The sequence below is a fragment of the Hyperoodon ampullatus genome (assembly GCF_949752795.1).
Source record: "Hyperoodon ampullatus genome assembly, chromosome: X".
NCBI classification, from domain to species: domain Eukaryota; kingdom Metazoa; phylum Chordata; class Mammalia; order Artiodactyla; family Ziphiidae; genus Hyperoodon; species Hyperoodon ampullatus.
This window is the reverse complement of record NC_136913.1, coordinates 34353215-34375504: the sequence shown is the minus strand read 5'-3', so window position 1 is coordinate 34375504 and position 22290 is coordinate 34353215. Positions and strand designations below refer to the sequence as shown.

At 38.1% G+C, this 22290-nt stretch overlaps 1 protein-coding gene across 1 annotated transcript in view; it reads left to right on the top strand.

Annotated features, from left to right (window-relative positions):
• The window catches only part of PRRG1 (proline rich and Gla domain 1), a gene marked incomplete at both ends in the record, with an annotated part of 83520 nt that extends 61468 nt beyond the window's left edge, over positions 1-22052 (top strand). The window contains one exon of the mRNA XM_079727995.1: positions 21567-22052. Within this exon, the coding sequence (XP_079584121.1) occupies positions 21567-22052 (486 nt within the window). The remainder of the gene's footprint in view (positions 1-21566) is intronic.
• Positions 22053-22290: the final 238 nt, after the last annotated feature.

Sequence of the window (22290 nt, the reverse complement as noted above, 5' to 3'; positions counted from 1 at the left end):
ATGAGTTCCTTAAATACTTTGGATATTAACCCCTTATCAGATATATGATTTGAAAATATTTTCTCCCATTCAGTAGGGTTGCCTTTTCATTTTGTTGATAGCTTGCTTTGTTGTACAGAAGCTTTTTAGTTTGATGTAGTCCCACTTGTTGATTTTTGCTTTCTTTGCCCATTTTTTGGTGTCAAATCCAAAAAATCATCACCAAAACTGATGTCAAGGAGCTTACCACCTATGTTTTCTTCTAAGAGTTTTATGGTTTCAGGTCATACTTCAAGTCTTTAACCCATTTTGAGATAATTTTTGCATGGTGTAAGATAGTGGTCCAGTTTTCCCCAGAACCATTTATTGTAAGGAGAACATAACGGCCATGACTGATGTAGAATAATTATGACTTATCACCAGTAACTGGGCACATTGTCATTCCACCCAAAATCAGCTTATAGCCTTACGGTATATGACCCTGTTTTTCTCTTGTTGCCTTTAGAATTCTCTCTTCATCTTTAACTTTGGCCATTTTAATTATGATATGTCTTGGAATGGGTCTCTTTGGATTCTTCTTGTTTGCAACCCTCTGTGCTTCCTATATCTGGATATCTGTTTCCATATTCAGGTTCAGGAAATTTTCAGCCATGAAATCATCAAATACATTTCTGACCCCTTTCTCTCTCCCTTCTCCTGCAACCCTTATAATGTGAATGTTAGGACATTTGATGTTATCTAAGAGGTCCCGTAAACTCTCACTTTTTAAAATTTGTTTTTCTTTTTGCTGTTCTAATTGAGTAATTTCCATTATTCTATCTTCCAGATCACTTCTGTGTTCTTCTGTATCACCCAGTCTGCTGTTAATTCCTCTAGAGTGTTTTTCATTTCAGTTATTGTATTCTTCAGCTGGACCGGTTCTTTTTTATATTTTCTAGTTCCTTGTTAAAATTCTCACTGTGGTCATCTATTCTTTTCCTAATTTCAGTTGGCAAGTCTTATTATTAATGCTTTGAACTCTTTATCTTTTAAATTAGTTCTCTATCACTAGTTGTTTTTTCATGGTTTTTTTCCTTCTTTCATTTGAAGTAACTTTCTCTGTCTCTATGAAATTAGGTGAAATAGTTACCTATCCCAGTCTTAAAGGGGTGTCCTTGTGTGGCAGTGTCCCTATGCAATCTGCATGTGCCCAGTGGCTTTGGTGGGAGAGCTGGATCTAAAGTGAGCACAGGTCAAATCTTTGCCTATGGAGTGCTGGCAGTTATCATGTTGGTGGGAGGTGGGCTGGAGATGGAGGGGCTAGAGCCAGTGCCAGGTGTGAGCCAGGGCTTCTCCTAAGCTCAGCGGCCATAACTGCCCTATTGGGGGTGGGGGCAGGTCCTAAGGTGCTGGAGCAGAAGCCCTGAGGGTCGGGTCCAAGCTAGTTCTATTCCACCTAAGTATATATTCTCCCTGCTCCTGGCAATAGCACCCTCACCCCAGAGGGGAGCAGCACTGAAGCAAGAGGGGCTGCAGTGGGTGCTCTGTGAAGGCTGGGGTGCATAATGGGATGGTCCCCACACGCCAGTCAGAGCTCCAGGCAGCTACCAATCCACTGCCTCCACCAAGCACCAGCAATGGCTGCTTTCACCCCATTCAGATGCGGTGCTGGGTCCAAGCCGGCTCCATCTTCCACAAGTATGCACTCTTCTCGGCAATGGCAGCCTTTGCCCTGGTGGGGAGCTGTACCAGAGTTAGAGCGGCTGCAGCAGGCATTCATCATAGGCCAAGGCAGTCACAGGAAACTGACCAGAGCCCTAGGCAGTTTCAATTTGCTTCCTCTTCCTTGTTTCAGGAGTAAGCAAGCTTGTGCGTGTGTTCTTCAGGAGTGAAGTCTCAATTTCTTACAGCCCACTGGTTTTCAAACCAGCTAACGGGACTCATCTTCCTGGTGTTGGACCCCAGGGCTGGGGTGCCCAATAAGTGGTTCAAACCCCTCACTCCCAGGGAGAATCTCCAATCCCATGATATCCCGCTCCCCTTCTGTGTTCCCTCCTAGGGACGTGGGTCCCAACCTGATTGCTTCTCCTCTGTTCCTAACCAACTCTGTGTGGATCTTTTTTTACAGCCTTGGTTGTAGAAGAGCCTTTCTGCCAGTTTTCAGTTTGTTTTCAGTGAGAATTGCTCAACATATGGATGTATTTTTGAGGTGTTCATGGGGCGAGGTGAGCTCAGCCTCCTCCTACTCTGCCATCTTGATTTCCTCCCTCCTGTTTTTTTTTTTTTTAAAGACCTGAAAGTTATCAGAAACCTCTACTAGTAAGAGTGCTTTCCATGAGTGTCCTTGAAGATGAAGCACTTTGTATAGGAATACTCTGGCAAAAGCAATAAGCAATAACTATCTGTAATGACAAAAAGAAATGTCCATCATTAAAAATGTGATGAGAGTTTATTATAATGCAGTTCACACGGATAGTTGGTTATTCCTGTCACATAGAACACTTTAAGATAATAATTAGATTTACAACTAATAACATTCTACTAGGACATATCAGATTTTTAGGAATTTTATAAAACTTCTGCAAGTTTTATATGTTACTATTATATTAGTAACATATATGTATCAAATATAACCTAAAGAAGGTTTAAGCATTACTACTTATTTATTAATGTCTACCATGTAATTTAGCATATCAAATAAACCTAAGTAAAGTCTCTCTTTTTGTAAGGAGAGACAACAGATCTTTTGACATGTTCCAGGGACCTTCTGGAAAGTCCCAAAATTAGTTCAAGGTCAAAAAGATGTCATTTAGAATTTGATTTTTGGAAAGTTTGTCAAAAAATATCAAAAATAGGGGCTTCCCTGCTGGCGCAGTGGTTGAGAGTCCGCCTGCCGATGCAGGGGACATGGGTTCGTGCCCCGGTCTGGGAGGATCCCACGTGCCGCAGAGCGGCTGGGTCCGTGAGCCATGGCCGCTGGGCCTGCGTGTCCGGAGCCTGTGCTCCGCGACGGGAGAGGCTGCAGCAGTGAGAGGCCTGCATACTGCAAAAAAAAAAAAAAAAAAAAAAAAAAAAAAAAATCAAAAATATTAGAACAAATAGGATCATAGGTCTCTCTGAAACAATACTTAGTTATCCATTTAATCAAAGTCACAAAGACTTAGCAGGCAAATACAGAAAGTTACAAAATTGTAAAAACAACAACTTAGCTCTTTAAATAGAGAAGACTCAGTTTTCTTAAGTTGCCAAAGACCTGACAAAGATAACATGAAGCACAGGAAATTATTTTGATAAAACACACAATCTTTGTTTTCTAGGCAAATTTATTAAAAGGTAAAGAAAAACCTTTTACAGTCTTGTCAGGAGCAGACTAATAGCCCACGAAAATTTTGTCCTTTTAGCAGATGAGAGAAAATTAAGTTTTAGATTCACATACATACACTACTTACTAAAGCTTATTTAAAAAAAAAAAAACCTTACGATAAATTTATCCCATTTTTAGCTAACTTGACTACCCAAGATAAAGTTCTCTCTCCCTGCCCCGAACTTTCTATATCCATTCATTTTGACCTTTATTCTTCTCGTTTCACTATGAAACAAACAGTTCTACTTTAGGACAAAATTACTTTCATTTCCCTTTAAAAAAATGCATCTCCATACTTCATACCTTTTCTTAGCCAAAACATCCAGCTTGCCTTGCATAGTGATGTTTCCCTTAGTTTTTCTAAGTAGTTTTAATTACATATATTAATTAGAATTCTTAACCCTTAAAAACCTTAACTTCTAGTGAAAACTAAGAGGTAAGCAATTGTGAATTGTTATAGAAGTATACTGTAGATTGGAAAATTTCTGAACACATTTCATAATTTCTAGAAGCATATGCTTTCTCATAGTATAAATTTTTTAATGTGGTACATGTCTGCTGACAGATCCAAGTATCTTTAGTTTCTCTGTAGTGAGAAGTCAAGGGTGAATAAACCTATGTTTGGTAATTAATCTTTCAGTATTTTATCTTATTTGGAAATGATGCAGATATTCATTGAATTTCTATCATTTATCTTAACTTAGAAAAACTAAGGTTTCAGGTTCCAAAAGGATTTGAGTAACTCTTTAAGTAGACATACCATAAAACATAATTACTGTAGAAAAAGTTCACTTAATGTTTATCCCACTTATGTCTATTTAATTAACTTTTTAAAATTTATTTTTATTTTTTTCTTTTTTTAAAATAAATTATTTATTTGTTTTTGGCTGCATTGGGTCTTTGTTGCTGCATGCAGGCTTTCTCTAGTTGTGGTGAGTGGGGGCTACTCTTCGTTGTGGTGCACAGGCTCCTCATTGCAGTGGCTTCTCTTGTTGCAGAGCATGGGCTCTAGGCACACGGGCTTCAGTAGTTGTGGCTAGCAGGCTCTAGAGTGCAGGCTCAGTAGTTGTGGTGCATGTACTTAGTTGCTCCACGGCATGTGGGATCTTCCCAGACCAGGGCTCTAACTCATGTCCCCTGCATTGGCGGGCAGATTCCTAACCACTGCACCACCAGGGAAGTCCTAATTTACCTCTTCTTAACAATCATATTCAGATTACTCATGAAAATTTCATGAAACATTTAAAAAGCTAGCCATAATGACAGATTTTCAGGAGAGAATGTGAGCTTTAAAAAAATTTTTTTTATATTGGAGTAGAGTTGATGTACAATGTTGTCTTAGTTTTGGGTGTACAGCAAAGTGATTCAGTTATACATATACAGATACCCATCCTTTTTCAGATTATTTTCCCATATAGGTTATTACAGAATACTGAGTAGAGTTCCCTGTGCTATACCGTAGGTTGTTGTCAATTATTTTATATATATAGCAGTATGTATACATTTATCCCAGACTCCTAATTTATCCCTCCCCCAACCTTTCCCCTTTGGTAACCATAATTTTGTTTTCAAAGTCTGTGAGTCTGTTTCTGTTTTGTACATAAGTTCATTTGTACCATTTTTTTTAGATTCCACATATGAGTGATATCATATGGTATTTGTCTTTCCCTGTCTGACTTACTTCACTTAGTATGATAATCTCTAGGTCCACCTATGTTGCTGCAAATGGTATTATTTAATTCTATTTAATGGCTGAGTAATATTCTGTTATGTATGTACCACATCTTCTTTATCCATTCCTCTGTCCATGGACACCTAGGTTGCTTCCATCTCTGGGCTATTGTAAACAGAGCTGCAATGAACATTGTGGTACATGTCTCTTTTTGAATTACAGTTTTCTCAGGGTATATGCCCAGTAGTGGGATTGCTGGGTCACATGGTAGTTCTACTTTTAGTTTTCTAAGGAACCTCCATACTGTTCTCCATAGTGGCTGTACCAATTTACATTCCCACCAACAGTGTAGAAGGGTTCCCTTTTCTCCACACCCTCTCCAGCATTTACTGTTTGTATGATTTTTTGTTTGTTTTTTTGAATTTTATTATATTTTTTTATACAGTAGTTTCTTATTAGTCATCAGTTTTATACACATCAGTGTATACATGTCGATCCCAATTGCCCAGTTCATCACACCACCACCACCCCCAACCCCCCCACGGCTTTCCCCCCTTGGTGTCCATACGTTTGTTCTCTACATCTGTGTCTCAACTTCTGCCCTACAAACTGGTTCATCTGTACGATTTTTCTAGGTTCCACATACACGCGTTAATAATACGATATTTGTTTTTCTCTTTCTGACTTACTTCACTCTGTATGACAGACTCTAGATCCATCCACGTCTCAACAAATGACCCAATTTTGTTCCTTTTTATGGCTGAGTAATATTCCATTGTATGTATGTACCACATCTTCTTTATCCATTCGTCTGTCGATGGGCATTTAGGTTGCTTCCATGACCTGGCTATTGTAAATAGTGCTGCAATGAACATTGGGGTGCATGTGTCTTTTGGAATTATGGTTTTCTCAGGGTATATGCCCAGTAGTGGGATTGCTGGGTCGTATGGTAGTTCTATTTGTAGTTTTTTCAGGAACCTCCATACTGTTCTCCATAGTGGCTGTATCTATTTACATTCCCACCCACAGTGCAAGTGTGCCTTTTCTCCACACCCTCTCCAGCAGTTGTTGTTTGTAGATTTTCTGATGATGCCCACTCTGACTGGTGTGAGATGGTACCTCATTGTAGTTTTGGTTTGCATTTCTCTAATGATTAGTGATGTTGAGCAGCTTTTCATGTGCTTCTTGGCCATCTGTATGTCTTCTTTGGAGAAATGTCTATTTAGGTCTTCTGCCCATCTTTGGATTGGGTTGTTTGTTTCTTTAATATTGAGCTGCATGAGCTGTTTATATATTTTGGAGATTAATCCTTTGTCGGTTGCTTCATTTGCAAATATTTTCTCCCATTCTGAGGGTTGTCTTTTCGTCTTATGGTTTCCTTTGCTGTGCAAAAGCTTTTAAGTTTCATCAGGTCCCATTTGTTTATTTTTGTTTTTATTTCCACTACTCTATGGGGTGGATCAAAAAAGATCTTGCTGTGATTTATGTCAAAGAATGTTCTTCCTATGTTTTTCTCTAAGAGTTTTATAGTGTCCTGTCTTACATTTAGGTCTCTAATCCATTTTGAGTTTATTTTTGTGTTTGGTGTTAGGGAGTGTTCTAATTTCATTCTTTTACATGTAGCTGTCCAGTTTTCCAAGCACCACTTATTGAAGAGACTGTCTTTTCTCCATTGTATATCCTTGCCTCCTTTGTCATAGATTAGTTGACCATAGGTGTGTGGGTTTCTCTCTGGGCTTTCTATCTTGTTCCATTGATCTATGTTTCTGTTTCTGTGCCAGTACCATATTGTCTTGATTACTGTAGCTTTGTAGTATAGTCTGAAGTCAGGGAGTCTGATTCCTCCAGCTCTGTTTTTTTCCCTCAAGACTGCTTTGGTTATTCGGGGTCTTTTGTGTCTCCATACAAATTTTAAGATTTTTTTGCTCTGTAAAAAAATGCCATTGGTAATTTGATAGGGATTGCATTGAATCTGTAGATTGCTTTGGGTAGTATAGTCATTCTCACAATATTGATTCTTCCAATCCAAGAACATAGTATAGCTCTCCATCTGTTTGTATCATCTTTAATTTCTTTCATCAGTGTCTTATAGTTTTCTGCATACAGGTCTTTTGTCTCCCTAGGTAGGTTTATTCCTAGGTATTTTGTTCTTTTTGTTGCAATGGTAAATGGGAGTGTTTCCTTAATTTCTCTTTCAGATTTTTCATCATTAGTGTATAGAAATGCAAGAGATTTCTGTGCATTAATTTTGTATCCTGCAACTTTACCAAATTCATTGATTAGCTCTAGTAGTTTTCTGGTGGCATTTTTAGGATTCTCTATGTATAGTATCATATCATCTGCAAACAGTGACAGTTTTACTTCTTCTTTTCCAATTTGGATTCCTTTTATTTCTTTTTCTCCTCTGATTGCTGTGGCTAGGACTTCCAAAACTATGTTGAATAACAGTGGTGAGAGTGGACATCCTTGTCTTGTTCCTGATCTTAGAGGAAATGCTTTCAGTTTTTCACCATTGAGAATGATGTTTGCTGTGGGTTTGTCGTATATGGCCTTTATCATGTTGAGGTAGGTTCCCTCTATGCCCACTTTCTGGAGAGTTTTTATCATAAATGCGTGTTGACTTTTGTCAAAAGCTTTTTCTGCATCTATTGAGATGATCATATGGTTTTTATTCTTCAATTTTGAAGAATCCTTGCATCCCTGAGATAAAACCTACTGGATCATGGTGTATGATCCTTTTAATGTGTTGTTGGATTTTGTTTGCTAGTATTTTGTTGAGGATTTTTGCATCTATATTCATCAGTGATATTGGTCTATAATTTTCTTTTTTTGTAGTATCTCTGTCTGGCTTTGGTATCAGGGTGATGGTGGCCTCATAGAATGAGTTTGGGAGTGTTCCTTCCTCTGCAGTTTTTTGGAAGAGTTTGAGAAGGATGGGTGTTAGCTCTTCTCTAAATGTTTGATAGAATTCACCTGTAAAGCCCTCTGATCCTGGACTTTTGTTTGTTGGAAAATTTTTAATCACAGTTTCAATTTCATTACTTGTGCTTGGGCTGTTCATATTTTCTATTTCTTCCTGGTTCAGTCTTGGAAGGTTATACCATTCCAGGAATGTGTCCATTTCTTCCAGGTTGTCCATTTTATTGGCATAGAGTTGCTTGTAGTAGTCTCTTAGGATGCTTTATATTTCTGCAGTGTCTGTTGTAACTTCTCCTTTTTCATTTCTAATTCTATTGATTTGAGTCTTCTCCCTTTTTTTCTTGATGAGTCTGGCTAATGGTTTATCAATTTTGTTTATCTTCTCAAAGAACAAGCTTTTAGTTTTATTGATCTCTGCTATTGTTTTCTTTGTTTCTAGTTCATTTATTTCTGCTCTGATCTTTATGATTTCTTTCCTTCTGCTAACTTTGGGTTTTGTTTGTTGTTCTTTCTCTAGTTCCTCTAGGTGTAAGGTTAGATTGTTTATTTGAGATTTTTCTTGTTTCTTGAGGTAGGCTTGTATAGCTATAAACTTCCCTCTTAGAACTGCTTTTGCTGCATCCCATAGGTTTTGGATCGTCATGTTTTCATTGTCATTTGTCTCTAGGTATTTTTTGATTTCTCCTTTAATTTCTTCAGTGATCTCTTGGTTATCTAGTAACAGATTGTTTAGCCTCCATGTGTTTTGTTTTTTTTACATTTTTTCCCTGTAATTCATTTCTTATCTCATAGCATTGTGGTCAGAAAAGATGCTTGATATGATTTCAGTTTTCTTAAATTTACTGAGGCTTGATTTGTGACCCAAGATGTGACGTATCCTGAAGAATGTTCTGTGCGCACTTGAGAAGAAAGTGTAATCTGCTGTTCTGGGATGGAATGTCCTATAAATAGCAATTAAATCTATCTGGTCTATTGTGTCATTTAAAGCTTCTGTTTCCTTATTTTTTTTTTTATTTTGGATGATCTGTCCATTGGTGTAAGTGAGGTGTTAAAGTCTGCCACTATTATTGTGTTACTGTCGATTTCCTCTTTTATAGCTGTTAGCAGTTGCCTTATGTATTGAGGTACTCCTATGTTGGGTGCATAAATATTTACAATTGTTATATCTTCTTATTGGATTGATCCCTTGATCATTATGTGGTGTCTTTCCTTGTCTCTTGAAATAGTCTTTATTTTAAAGTCTATTTTATCTGATATGAGAATTGCTACTCCAGCTTTCTTTTGATTTCCATTTGCATGGAATATCTTTTTCCATCCCCTCACTTTCAGTCTGTATGTGTCCCTAGGTCTGAAGTGGGTCTCTTGTAGACGGCATATATATGGGTCTTGTTTTTGTATCCATTCAGCGAGCCTGTGTCTTTTGGTTGGAGCATTTAATCCATTCATATTTAAGGTAATTATTGCTATGTATGTTCCTATGACCATTTTCTTAATTGTTTTGGGTTTGTTTTTGTAGGTCCTTTCCTTCTCTTGTGTTTCCCACTTAAGAGAAGTTCCTTTGGCATTTGTTGTAGAGGTGGTTTGGCGGCGCTGAATTCTCTTAGGTTTTGCTTGTCTGTAAAGCTTTTGATTTCTCCATTGAATCTGAATGAGATCTTTGCTGGGTAGAGTAATCTTGGTTGTAGGTTCTTCCCTTTCATCACTTTAAATATGTCCTGCCACTCCCTTCTGGCTTGTAGAGTTTCTGCTGAGAAATCAGCTGTTAACCTTATGGGAGTTCCCTTGTATGTTGTCATTTTTCCCTTGCTGCTTTCAATAATTATTCTTTGTCTTTAATTTTTGCCAATTTGATTACTGTGTCTCGGTGTGTTTCACCTTGGGTTTATCCTGTATGGGACTTGCTGTGCTTCCTGGACTTGGATGGCTATTTCCTTTCCCATTTTAGGGAAGTTTTCGACTATAATCTCTGCAAATATTTTCTCTGGTCCTTTCTCTCTCTCTCTCTTCTCCTTCAGGGACCCCTATAATGCGAATGTTGTTGTGTTTAATGTTGTCCCAGAGGTCTCTTAGGCTGTCTTCATTTCTTTTCATTCTTTTTTCTTTATTTTTCTGCAGCAGTGAATTTCACCTTTCTGTCTTCCAGGTCACTTATCCGTTCTTCTGCCTCAGTTATTCTGCTATTGATTCCTTCTAGTGTAGTTTTCATTTCAGTTATTGTATTGTTGTTCATCTCTGTTTGTTTGTTCTTTAATTCTTGTAGGTCTTTGTTACACCGACCTTTGCTTCTGTTCTTTTTCAGAGGTCCGGGATCATCTTCACTATCATTGTTCTGAATTCTTTTTCTGGAAGGTGGCCTATCTCCACTTCATTTAGTTGTTTTTCTGGGGTTTTATCTTGTTCTTTCATCTGGTACATAGTCCTCTGCCTTTTCATCCTGTCTATCTTTCTGTGAATGTGGTTTTTGTTCCACAGGCTGCAGGATTTGTAGTTCTTCTTGCTTCTGCTGTCTGCCCTCTGGTGGATGAGGCTATCTAAGCGGCTTGTGTAAGTTTCCTGATGGGAGGGACTGGTGGTGGGTAGAGCTGACTGTTGGTTTGGTGGGCAGAGCTCAGTAAAACTTTAATCCACTTGACTGCTGATGGGTGGGGCTGCGTTCCCTCCCTGTTGGTTGTTTGGCCTGAGGCAAGCCAACACTGGAGCCTACCTGGGCTCTTTGGTGGGGCCAATGACAGACTCTGGGAGGGCTCATGCCAAGGAGTACTTCGCAGAACTTCTGCTGCTGGTGTCCTTGTCCCCACGGTGAGCCACAGCCACCCCCTGCCTCTGCAGGAGACCCTCCAACACTAGCAGGTAGGTCTGGCTCAGTACCCCCCTGGGGTCACTGCTCCTTCCCCTGGGTCCCAATGCGCACACTACTTTGTGTGTGCCCTCCAAGAGTGGAGTCTCTGTTTCCCCCAGTCCTGTCGAAGTCCTGCAATCAAATCCCACAAGGCTTCAACGTCTGATTCTCTAGAAATTCCTCCTCCTGTTGCCGGACCCTCAGGTTGTGAAGCGTGACGTGGGGCTCAGAACCTTCACTCCAGTGGGTGGACTTCTGTGGTATAAGTGTTCTCCAGTCTGTGAATCACCCACCCAGCAGTTATGGGATTTGATTTTACTGTGATTGCACCCCTCCTACCATCTCATTGTGGCTTCTCCTTTGTCTTTGGATGTGGGGGTACCCTTTCTGGTGGGCTCCAGTGTCCTCCTGTTGATGATTGTCCAGCAGCTAGCCATGACTCTGGCGTTCTCACAATAGGGAGTGAGAGCACGTCCTACTCTGCCATCTTGGTTCGTCTTTTCTGTTTGTTCGATTTTTGATGGTCATTCTGACCAGTGTGAGGTGATGTTATAGAGCTTTTTTAAACAAATTAATTTTGGCAGTATAACCCAGAGGTAGAAAAAAGGTCACATATACATAACATGCATCCAAAGACATACATAGACCCACAGAGACCTTATAGCTTCCATTCCAAATTTTAGCCATGAATAAGATACAACAATACAAAACTCACTTGTGTATAAATAATGATTGAATCCAAATTGTGTCTGGCAGATGGAACAAGTTAGGATTACCTGCTCCACTGGCTAAAGCTTTTTACTAATATTTTCGGAGAAGACTTTAAAGATTTGTATTTGTCCTTGACAAGTAATATTATGGAGGCTATGGAGTAGATTTTGTGCAACGGAGCTTTTAAGGCAGTTGCATTATTAAAAGCATCCCCCCCCTTTTTCTTGTCTTAGGTGATTATGAGCAGTGTTTTACTTACCATGTCTTTGAAATATAATCTCCCCAGGAGCTAAGATTTACATCTTCAAGGGACAGAGAAAGATTGTAAGTTTTCTCCTAGGAGTTTTAGTGCCCTTTGAATCATTTCAGGAATCCCAATAAAAGGTAGTGGCACCCCCCCCCCCCAATAATTAGGGGGATGCACCCTGTAAAAAGAATTCTCTGGACTCAGGGTCAAAGGGGGCCCATTCAGGGTTGGAAATGAAGAAGGGGTCATTTGGGTCACTCTGGTCATGGAAACCATCAACCCATTGGACTGTGCCAATTTTGTGCAGCAGGAGATGGTTCTCGTCTTAATGTTTTCCATTCACTGTGATGCTTAGCAGTGATCACTGTGGTGGAAGGATGGGGATGGTGCTAGGCAATAAATATCCAAGTAAGGAGAGGGACGGCCCTGGTACAGGTATCAGTGGCTCTAGGAACCTTTGCCTTCCCTTTTCCCTCCTCCTCCTCATTAGAGGCCCCGATAATCTCGTCAGCTTTTCTTTTGGTGGCAGGAATGTCTCATGAGGCATGTTTCTCCATTCTGCCTCATTCAGGGGAAAGCTGAGGGGCTCGGGATCTGTGGTATCATAGAGGAGAGGAGCAGGTTATAGATTTTAGGATCTTCAGGGATACCAACCAGTTAACACGTTTTGGCAGCCATGAGTAACAATTCAGAGCTTGTTCCCCCCCAAAAACACAAAAACCTGCAATGGCCAGTTAGCTTCCCCTTCTTCTTCCTGCTGCATAAAATCTTTAAGAAAGGTTTGAATTTAGTTAAGGTATAGTTTCTGATCTGTTTCTGTTGTACTTCTTGATTTTTTCCTATTGCCTCAGTCTTAAGTATTATTATTGTAAAATTCTGAATGACATCACTGTGAGCCCTTTTTGTGGGCAGCTGTTTTCCTTTCCAGGGTGTGCCTCCACTAGCATGATACACACAAGGTCTTTGGAAAAAGCCTCTGGAGCATAATACCACAATCTTGGCATGTTGGTATGCTGGCACTGAGTAAATGCCCTGGAAGCTTCCATGGGGTTTTACATTTATCAAGGAGCTGGTACACCTCCTTAGACTTGTTAGGAGCTGCTGGCACCAGGTGTTCAGGACAGGACATTTATAAATATTTGTCCATTAATTGTTTAGCAACATGATGGCAGGGATGATTATCTCATCAGGTCTGGGAGGCGAAGAGCAACAGTAGTGAGTGAAGCAGTGACACAGAGACTGTGGGCCTCTGTTGTATTTTCCCTTTTGTGTTGCCATCAGTTTCCTGTCAGGAGGCTATTTCACTGTTCTGGGTTAAGGCTCACAGTTCAAGCATGACCCACCAACTCAATTTTCACAAGAAGTCGTCTCCTATCTTCCTTACCTATAGGAATCCTTTCATCCTGCCTTTAACCTAGAGCCTCTCCTTGGTCAGTGACAATAGCCTGGTGATCCAGTCCACCTTCCTAAGTTCTCCTTGGCCTTGAGGTATGGAGTACCCTCACACACATTCATAGTCCATTAAAGCCTCTACAGTTAGTGGCCTAACCACCTTATTAGACCATATGCCCTTGATTACACTGCTCTGGGTATATTGTTGAGTTATTATAGCAGCCATGATACACAAGCAACATGCAACAGAGGCAGTATGTGAAAGCACATAGCAGCTCAACAGACCTCAGGTAAGCAGTGCCCTTTCTCAGATGGGGTCACCCACCTGAGTTGGTTAGATCATGGTGTGTGATCCTTTTCATATATTGTTGAAATCAGTTTGCTCGTATTTTGTTGAGGATTTTTGCATCTGTGTTCATCAGGGATATTGGCCTGTAACTTTCTTTTCTTGTAGCATCCTTGTCTGGTTTTGGAGTCAGGGTTATGCTCACCTTGTAAAATGAGTTTGAAAGTGTTCCCTCTCCTTTTTTTTGGAAGCCTTTGAGAAGAATTGGTACTAACTCTTCTTTGAATGTGTTGTATACTTCACCAGTGAAACTGTCTGGTCCTTGTCTTTTGCTGGGAGGTTTTTTGTTTAATAATCTCTAGTTTAATCATCTCTGATTTAATTACTAGTAATTGGTCTATTCAGATTTTCTTTCTTTATGATCCTGTCTTGGTGTTTGTATGTTTCTAGGAATTTATCCATTTCTTCTAGGTTGTCAAATTTGTTGGCAGGTAATTGTTCATAGTAGTCTCTTACATACTTTGTGTTTCTGTGGTATCAGTTGTTATGTGTCCTGTTTCATTTCTGATTTTATTTTAGTCCTCCCTTTTTCTTGGTGAGTCTAAAGGCTTGTCAACTTTATTAGTTTTTCAAAGAACCAGCTCTCAGTTTCACTGATTTTTCTATTGTCTTTTTTAGTCCCTATTTCATATATTTCCACTCTGATCTTTGTTATTTCCTTCCTTCTACTAACTTTGGCCTTACTTTTTCCTTTTTTCTAGTTCACTGAGGTATAAAATTAATTAGGTTGTTTACAATTTTTGTTTCTTGATGTAGGAATTTATTACAATGAACTTCCCTTTAGACCTGCTTTTGCTGCATCCCATACGTTTTGATATGTTTTATTACCATTTCATTTGTCCCAGGAATTTTTTTTTCTCGTTGATTTCTTCATTGACCCATTTGTTGTTTAATCTCAACATATTTCTGAATTTTCCAGTTTTCTTCTTGTACCGGACTTCTAGTTTCATCCCACTGTGGTTGGAAAAGATGCTTGATAGCAGCTTTCAGTCTTCTTAATATATTAAGGTTTGTTTTGTGGCCTAACATATGAACTATTCTGGAAGAAATTATATGTGCACTTAACAAGAATGTGTATTCTGTTGCTTTTGGATGGAATGATCTCTATATCTCTCAAGTCCATCTGTTCTAATGTATCATTTAAGGCTGATGTTTCCTTATTGATGTTCTGTCTGGTTGACCTATCCATTGATGAAAGTGAGGTATAAAAGTCCCCTACTATCATTGTACTGCTATTTCTCCCTTTAGGGCTGTTAATCTTGGCTTTATATATTGACATGCTCTGATGTTGGGTGCATAAATATTTACAAATGGTATATACTCCTGTTGGACTGACCCCTTTATGTAATGCCCTTCTTTCTCTCTTATTACAGTGTGTGTTTTAAAGTCTATTTTGTCTAGTGTAAGTATAGCTACCCCAGCTTTCTTTTGGTTCCTATTTGCATGGAGTATCTTTTTCCATCCCTTCACTTTGTCTGTGTGTCCTTACATGCAAGATGAGTCTCTTGAAGGCAGCATATAGATAGGTTTTTTTTTTTTAATGCATGCAGCCACTCTGTCTTTTGATTACAGACTTTAGTCCGTTTACATTTAAAGTAATGAATTATAGGTATATACTTATTGCTGTTTTGTTAATTGTTTTCTTACCGCTTTATAGTTCTCTATTCATTTCTTCTGTTCTTTTCCTTTGTGATTTGATGATTTTCTTTAGTAGTACGCTTAGATTTCTTTTGCTTTATCTTGTGTGTCTACTATAGGTTTTTGCTTTGTGTCTACCATGAGGCTTACATATAGCAACTTATAACAACTTAACAGTCTATATTTTAACTTTGAACACATTCTGAAGTTCTACATTCTTACTCCTCCCCCCTCCACATTATGCTTCTCATATCACATTTTACATCTCTTTATCTTCTATATCCCTTACATACTGTTGACCCTTGAATAACATGGGTTTGAACTGCCCAGGTCCACTTACTTACACATGGATTTGTTTTCACTAAATATATACTATAGTACTACACAATGTACAGTTGGTTGACTCCACAGATGTGGAACTGGTATATGCAAATTTTCAAGTGGGTGGAGGGTCAGCACACTTAACCCCTGTGTTGTTCAAGGGTCAACTATAATGTCTGTCTGTAGTTATTTTTACTACTTTTGTCCTTTAACGTTCATACTAGCTTTAATCCACCATTTTACTATATATTTACCAGTGAGATTTATCCTTTCATATGCTTTCTTGTTACTAATTAGTGCCTTTTTTCAGCTTAAAGAAAAATTCCTTTAACATTTCCTGTAAGGCTGATGATGAACTCCTTTACCTTTTGCTTGTCCAGTAAACTCTTTCTGTCTAACTATCAATACTTAGATGGGCAGATTATTCTTGGTTGGAAGTTTTTCTTTCAGCACTTTGACTATATCATGCCACTCCCTTCTGGCCTGCAGCATTTCGGCTAAAATACCTACTGCTGGTCTTACCGGGGTTCCCTTGTATGTTACAAATTGTTTTTCTCTTGCTGCTTTTAAAAGTCTCTCCTTAACTTTTATCAATTATAATGTGTCTTGGTGTGTGTCTCTTTGGGTTCATCTTGTTAGTTTGGAACTCCCTAGGCTTCCCAATCTGGATGTCTGGTTCCTTCCCCAAGTTAGGGAAGTTTCAGCCATTATTTCTTCAAAATATTCTTCAAAATATCTTTCCATCCCTTTATCTCTCTTTCCTCCTCCTGGCACCTCCCTAAAATGTGAATGTTAAGTCAGCTTGATGTCCCCACAGTCCCTTAAGCGATCATCTTCATTCTTTTTTTCTTTTTGCTGCTCTGACTGAGTTCCACTGCCCTGTCTTTGAGTTCACTGACCTTCTTCATCTAGTCTGCTGTTGAACCCCACTAGTGTATTCTTCAGTACAGTTATTGTATCCTTCAGCTCTGTGACTTCCTTTTAAAGTTATCACTGAGTTTATCCATTCCTTACCTGATGTTCCTGAGTACAACAACATCTTTATGACCATTATTTATTTTGAACTCTTTATCAGATAACTAAGTCACTTACCTGTTTCATTAAGGAGTTTTTTCTGAGGTTTTTATCTTGTTTCATTTGCAACATATTCCTCTGTTTCTTCATTTTCCTTGACTCTTTATATTGGTTTCTATATAGTAGATGAAACAACCACCTCTCTCAGTCTTGAAGGAGTAGCCTCATGTAGGAGATGAACCTCATCATTCAACCCTGCCCTAGCTCTTGGTTGTCTCTCAAACACACAAATATGATATCACAACCAGCAATCATGAGAAGAGGAGAGTACAAATGCATTTGAAATTAAAGACCAGTAACTTTTAAAACAATCTTATTTATATATAGACTGCTATATCAAAACCTCATGGGAACCACAAACCAAAAATGTACAATAGATAGATACACACACAAAAAAAGAAAAAGGAATCCTAACACAACACTGAAGATAGATAGTCAACAAATCACAAGAGGACAGACCAAAAGAGGAAGGGAAGAAAAGAGACCTTCACCACAAAATCCAAAACAAAATGGCAATAAGAACATACATATCAATAATTGCCTTAAATGTAAAGGACTAAATGCTCCAACCAAAAGACACAGACTAGCTGAATGGATCCAAAAACAAGACCCATATATATGCTGTCTACAAGAGACCCACTTCAGACCTAGGGACACACAGAGACTGAAAGTGAGGGGATGGAAAAAGGTATTCCATGCAAATGGAAATCAAAAGACAGCTGCAGTAGCAATACTCATATCAGACAAAATAGACTTTAAACTAAAGAATGTTAAAGAGACAAGGAAGGACGGACACCACATAATGATCAAGGGATCAATCCAAGAAGAAGACAGAACACGTAAATACATATGCATCCAACATAGGAGTACCTCAATATATAAGGCAAATGCTAACAGCCATAAAAGGAGAACTCACCAGTAACACAATAGTAGTGGGGGACTTTAACACCCCACTTTCATCAATAGACATCATCCAGATAGAAAATCAATAAGCAAACACAGGCCTTAAATGACACACTAGACCAGATGGACTTAATTGAAATTTATAGAGCATTCCATCCAAAAGCAGCAGAATACACATTCTTCTTAAGTGCACATGGAACATTCTCCAGAATAGGTCACATGCTGGGCCACAAAGCAAACCTCGGTTTAAAATTAAGAAAATTGAAATCATATGAGGCATCTTTTCCAACCACAATGCTATGAGATTAGAAATCAACTACAAGGAAAAATGTGTAAAAAAAACACAAGCACATGGAGGCTAAAAAATATGCTACTAAATAACCAGTGGATCACTTAAGAAATCAATACCTAGAGACAAATGAAAATGAAAGCATGACAATCCAAAACCTATGAGACGCAGCAAAAGCAGTTCTAAGAGAGAAGTTTATAGCAATACAATCTTACCTCAGGAAACAGGAAAAATCTCAAATAAACAACCTTATGCCTAAAGCAAACAGAGAAAGAAGAAACAAAACCCACAGTAGAAGGAAAGAAATCATAAAGATCAGAGTAGAAATAAATGAAATAGAGATGAAGAAAAGATCAATGAAACTAAAACTGGTTCTTTGAGAAGATAAACCTTTAGCCAGATTCATCAAGAAAAAAGGAGAGGACTCAAATCAATAAAATTAGAAATGAAAAAGGAGAAGTTACAGCACATGCCACAAAGGATCATGAAAGATTACTACAAGCAACTCTATGCCAATAAGATGGACAGATTCTTAAAAAGGCACAATCTCCCATGACTGAACTAGGAAGAAGTAGAAAATACGAACAGACCAATCATAAGTACTGAAATTGAAACTGTGATTTAAAAACTCCCAAGAAACAAAAGTCCAGGACCAGATGGCTTCACAGTCAAATTCTATCAAACATTTAGAGAAGAGTTAACACCTACCCTTCTCCAACTCTTCCCAAAAATTGCAGAGGAAGGAACACTCCCAAATTCATTTTATGAGGCCACCATCACCCTGATACCAAAACCAGACAAAGATCCTACAAAAAAAGAAAATTACAGGCCAGTGTCACTGATGAACATAGATGCAAAAATCCTCAACAAAATACTGGCAAACTGAATCCAACAATACATTAAAAGGATCATACACCATGATCAAGTGGGATTTATCCCAGGGATGCAAGGGTTTTTCCATATCTGAAATGATTGTCAGACCTGTCTGGTCCCTTCAGATTACATTTATTATCTGTGTAATTTTAGCCTTATCTAAAACTACTGAATCCCTTTCATCTTTTTCATTAAAATTTTTTCTTCATTAAACAAATTTTCATTCTCTCTAAAGCACTGTTTTACCAAGTCTTTTATATTATAATATTTTTATTAGTTATAATATCACATTGTAATATATCATTATTATATTACACTTAGCTATAAATTATTTTCCATGCAAGTTAAATTTGATCCTTACATGTAATCTGAAAGATCCAGACCCAGGGTTAAGAAATGACAAAAGTAAAAGCCATCATGGAAAGAAGGAACAAAACAAAACAAGCATCAGTAACAACAAAACCTGTGTTACCTCACATTGGAGATCAATCATACCTTCTTCATAAAGCAGGCTGCTTGGCACTCACCTGGTGGGCAAGTCTTAATCCATATGAATACCTTCTGCAGTAAAGATTAAGGTTTTTTACCAAGTCTTGAAATCATTTATTTGCTCTTTCTGAATATGTTCTGGCTGTTTTCAGTAAGATAGATAGAGAATAATCTAAAGAGCTCAGAAAGACATAAACTGGGTTTATTTGTTTGAATGGCAGTTGTAGTGTTTTACTTGATCTCATGTGACTATTTCTCCAATTCTCTTGCCTCAAAGACAAAGTTAGGCTAGTTTCCCAAGAAATAAATCTGTCAGTACCTTTTATTCAGATCAATGTTACTTGCTTTCAACTCCACATTTAACATGATGAGAAGACTGAATTTTCTAGGAAAGTGTCCAGGTTTAAAAAACCTTATACATCAGGGCAGATTGCTTTTTGGTTTGCTCTGACGCCAGGCCTGTGGCATTCAAATCCCAGCCCCAACATTTGTGTGTTAAATGACCTTGGTTTTATAATTTGGTAACATCTCTGAGCCTCCATTTCCTCATCTGCAAGTAGGGATGATAATTATACCTTCATTATTGGGTGTGGCTTAAGAATTGAGTTGCTATAGGTAAAGTAAAAATCAGTGTTGTAATTCCATTTTTGCCTAAGCTTTATTTTTAACCCTGGAAAATAAAAGTGTGACTTTGTTTTAAAGTTTTTTTCTCCCAAAGGAAAAAAAATTACTAGTCTGTAGATTTCTGAGCATGCCAAAGAAACCACAGAAATTGAATCACACAAGCCAAGCATGAAAAAAAAGAATCATTTTCATGTGCATCATTGATGCTCGATTATCCCAAAGTGACTGGACAAGATTAAAAAGCCACATTTTATTGTGTTTATCTAAGATTAGCATTAGATAATTATCTGAAATCACATTTATTGTGTTTTGTGGTTAAGATTAAATTCCGGGGGGGGGGGAAGGAGATGATGATCTGAGAGATTAGGAAGAGAGGAGAAATCCTCATCTATATAGGTAAAGAAAATCAACTACAAATCAGATACTTGGTAGGTCTCTGTAAGTACATTATTAAAAAGTTTCTTGTGGTTTAGTACAGTTTGATTCCAAATTTCTAAAGAATGTGTATGTGTGTAAGGATTCAAATGTGAGTTGGAAGTAAGAGTAGATGTAAACCGAAAATGTTACTAGTGATTATATCTTTGCAATGTAATTCATTGCAGATGAGTGGTTTTCTTTTTTAGATGTTTCTGCATTAGTAAATTTTTATGTAATATATATTTTCTGTAATAAAGTTGGCAATCCTAAAAGTAACAATTATGCAAAAAGTTAATAGTGTACAGTTTTATTGTTTAAAAAAAGCTTCATGTATCTGTGTTTCATGAGTTTTCAACCTGTGATTATCAAGTGATTGTTTCACGAATAAAAATATAATTTCAAGTTTGGGGTATTGTCCTAAGATAAATGCTGTATGATTTGGGATTATACTGTCTCTAATCTTGGCTTGTTTTAATAGTGCACCTTGTGTATTTTCATCTGTACATAGCCTTTAGTAAATACCATATTTCTTATAGCATATTGAAATTTTATCTTAGAATCACAGAATGGTGGAATAATAATGTACCTTATAGGAGATTGAGTTCAGGGGTGGAACATTGATGACTGTGGGTCATTTGTTATACCCAGAGTATTTTAAAAGCCTTTATGACTAAGAAAATATAGTACTATAAAACAAGCAGCTTTATAGTGCCCACCGTCTTACTTTCTGCCAGATATTTAAATAATATCAGTGACCTGTAGTGCCTGCAAATATTGTTTTAAAAAAAAGCTATTATTGGCTAAGTTTAAGCCTTGAAAACAAAGTCAATAGCGTTGGGGGTGGTGTTTGTACCAAGGTTTGGGATATACATTAATCAGTCAGTTTGAAGCAGAGGCTTGATTATGATATACAAGAATTCATTATAATCACTACTACTTATTCAATGTTTATATGCTAGGGACTTACCTTAGATGCATTAGAGCTGTGTACTTTGGGGCTGGGGAGGAATATCTGGTAGAAGAGGATCCCAAACAGAACCATTAGAAAACAAGGCATTCATCTGTGAAGCATTTGAACGGCCAGAAATAGCACAATGATGATGGGATCCGTGAATGAGAAGCTCGTAATTGGACATGGAAAATGGTATTTAACTTAGATTTTAAAGGGAAGATTATGTGGTATATTTGGAAAAAGGAAAATTCCTTATGCTTTTTTTCCCCTTGTAATATGTCATAACTGAAAATACAAATAACACCAAGTCTTAAAGACTTTTGGTTCTGACTGACCATATTAGGGGAGGATCCAGAGTGAGCACCATGATTTGTAATTTCTTGTCAGGGAAAATATAGGCTATAGGTCATCTGAACCAGCGAGTCTGGTTTTGGGTTTTGTTTTCATCATGTTAATTAGAACCCAGATATGTGTTCATTTGCTATCTCCTATCTTTTGATTACACTGATTTTCAATTCATTTCGTCTTGTATTTTCAGAAGGAGTTTTGGAACACTTACACAAAAGCACAACAAGGAGAGAGTAACAGAGGAAGTGACTGGTTTCAGTTTTACCTTACCTTTCCATTAATCTTTGGCCTCTTCATTATCCTCCTTGTCATTTTCCTAATCTGGAGATGCTTCCTAAGAAACAAAACTCGCCGACAGACGGTGACTGAAGGCCATATTCCTTTCCCTCAGAACCTCAATATTATCACTCCGCCTCCACCACCAGATGAAGTCTTTGATAGCAGCGGATTGTCGCCAGGCTTTCTGGAATATGTAGTTGGGCGCTCAGATTCCGTCTCCACTCGCCTGTCCAATTGCGATCCCCCACCGACCTACGAGGAAGCCACTGGTCAGGTGAACCTGCGGAGGAGTGAAACAGAACCTCATTTAGATCCACCCCCGGAGTATGAGGACATCATCAACTCCAACTCAGCCAGTGCCATTGCTATGGTGCCTGTGGTCACCACCATCAAATGAAACTGCACACTTCTTTTTATTATAATCATTTTTAAAATACTAATGAAAGAACTTTCTAGCACTTTACCACTACATAAATGTGCATTTGACTTATTGGATTCTGACAGCATACCACTTCACATCCTCTGATTTGATTTTCATTAGTTTTGTTTCCTACTATAAATTCATTATCCATGCTCATTTTTGCTAATGGAAATATGTTAAGAGGGAAAAATACTAGTGGAGGTCTTCATGTGAG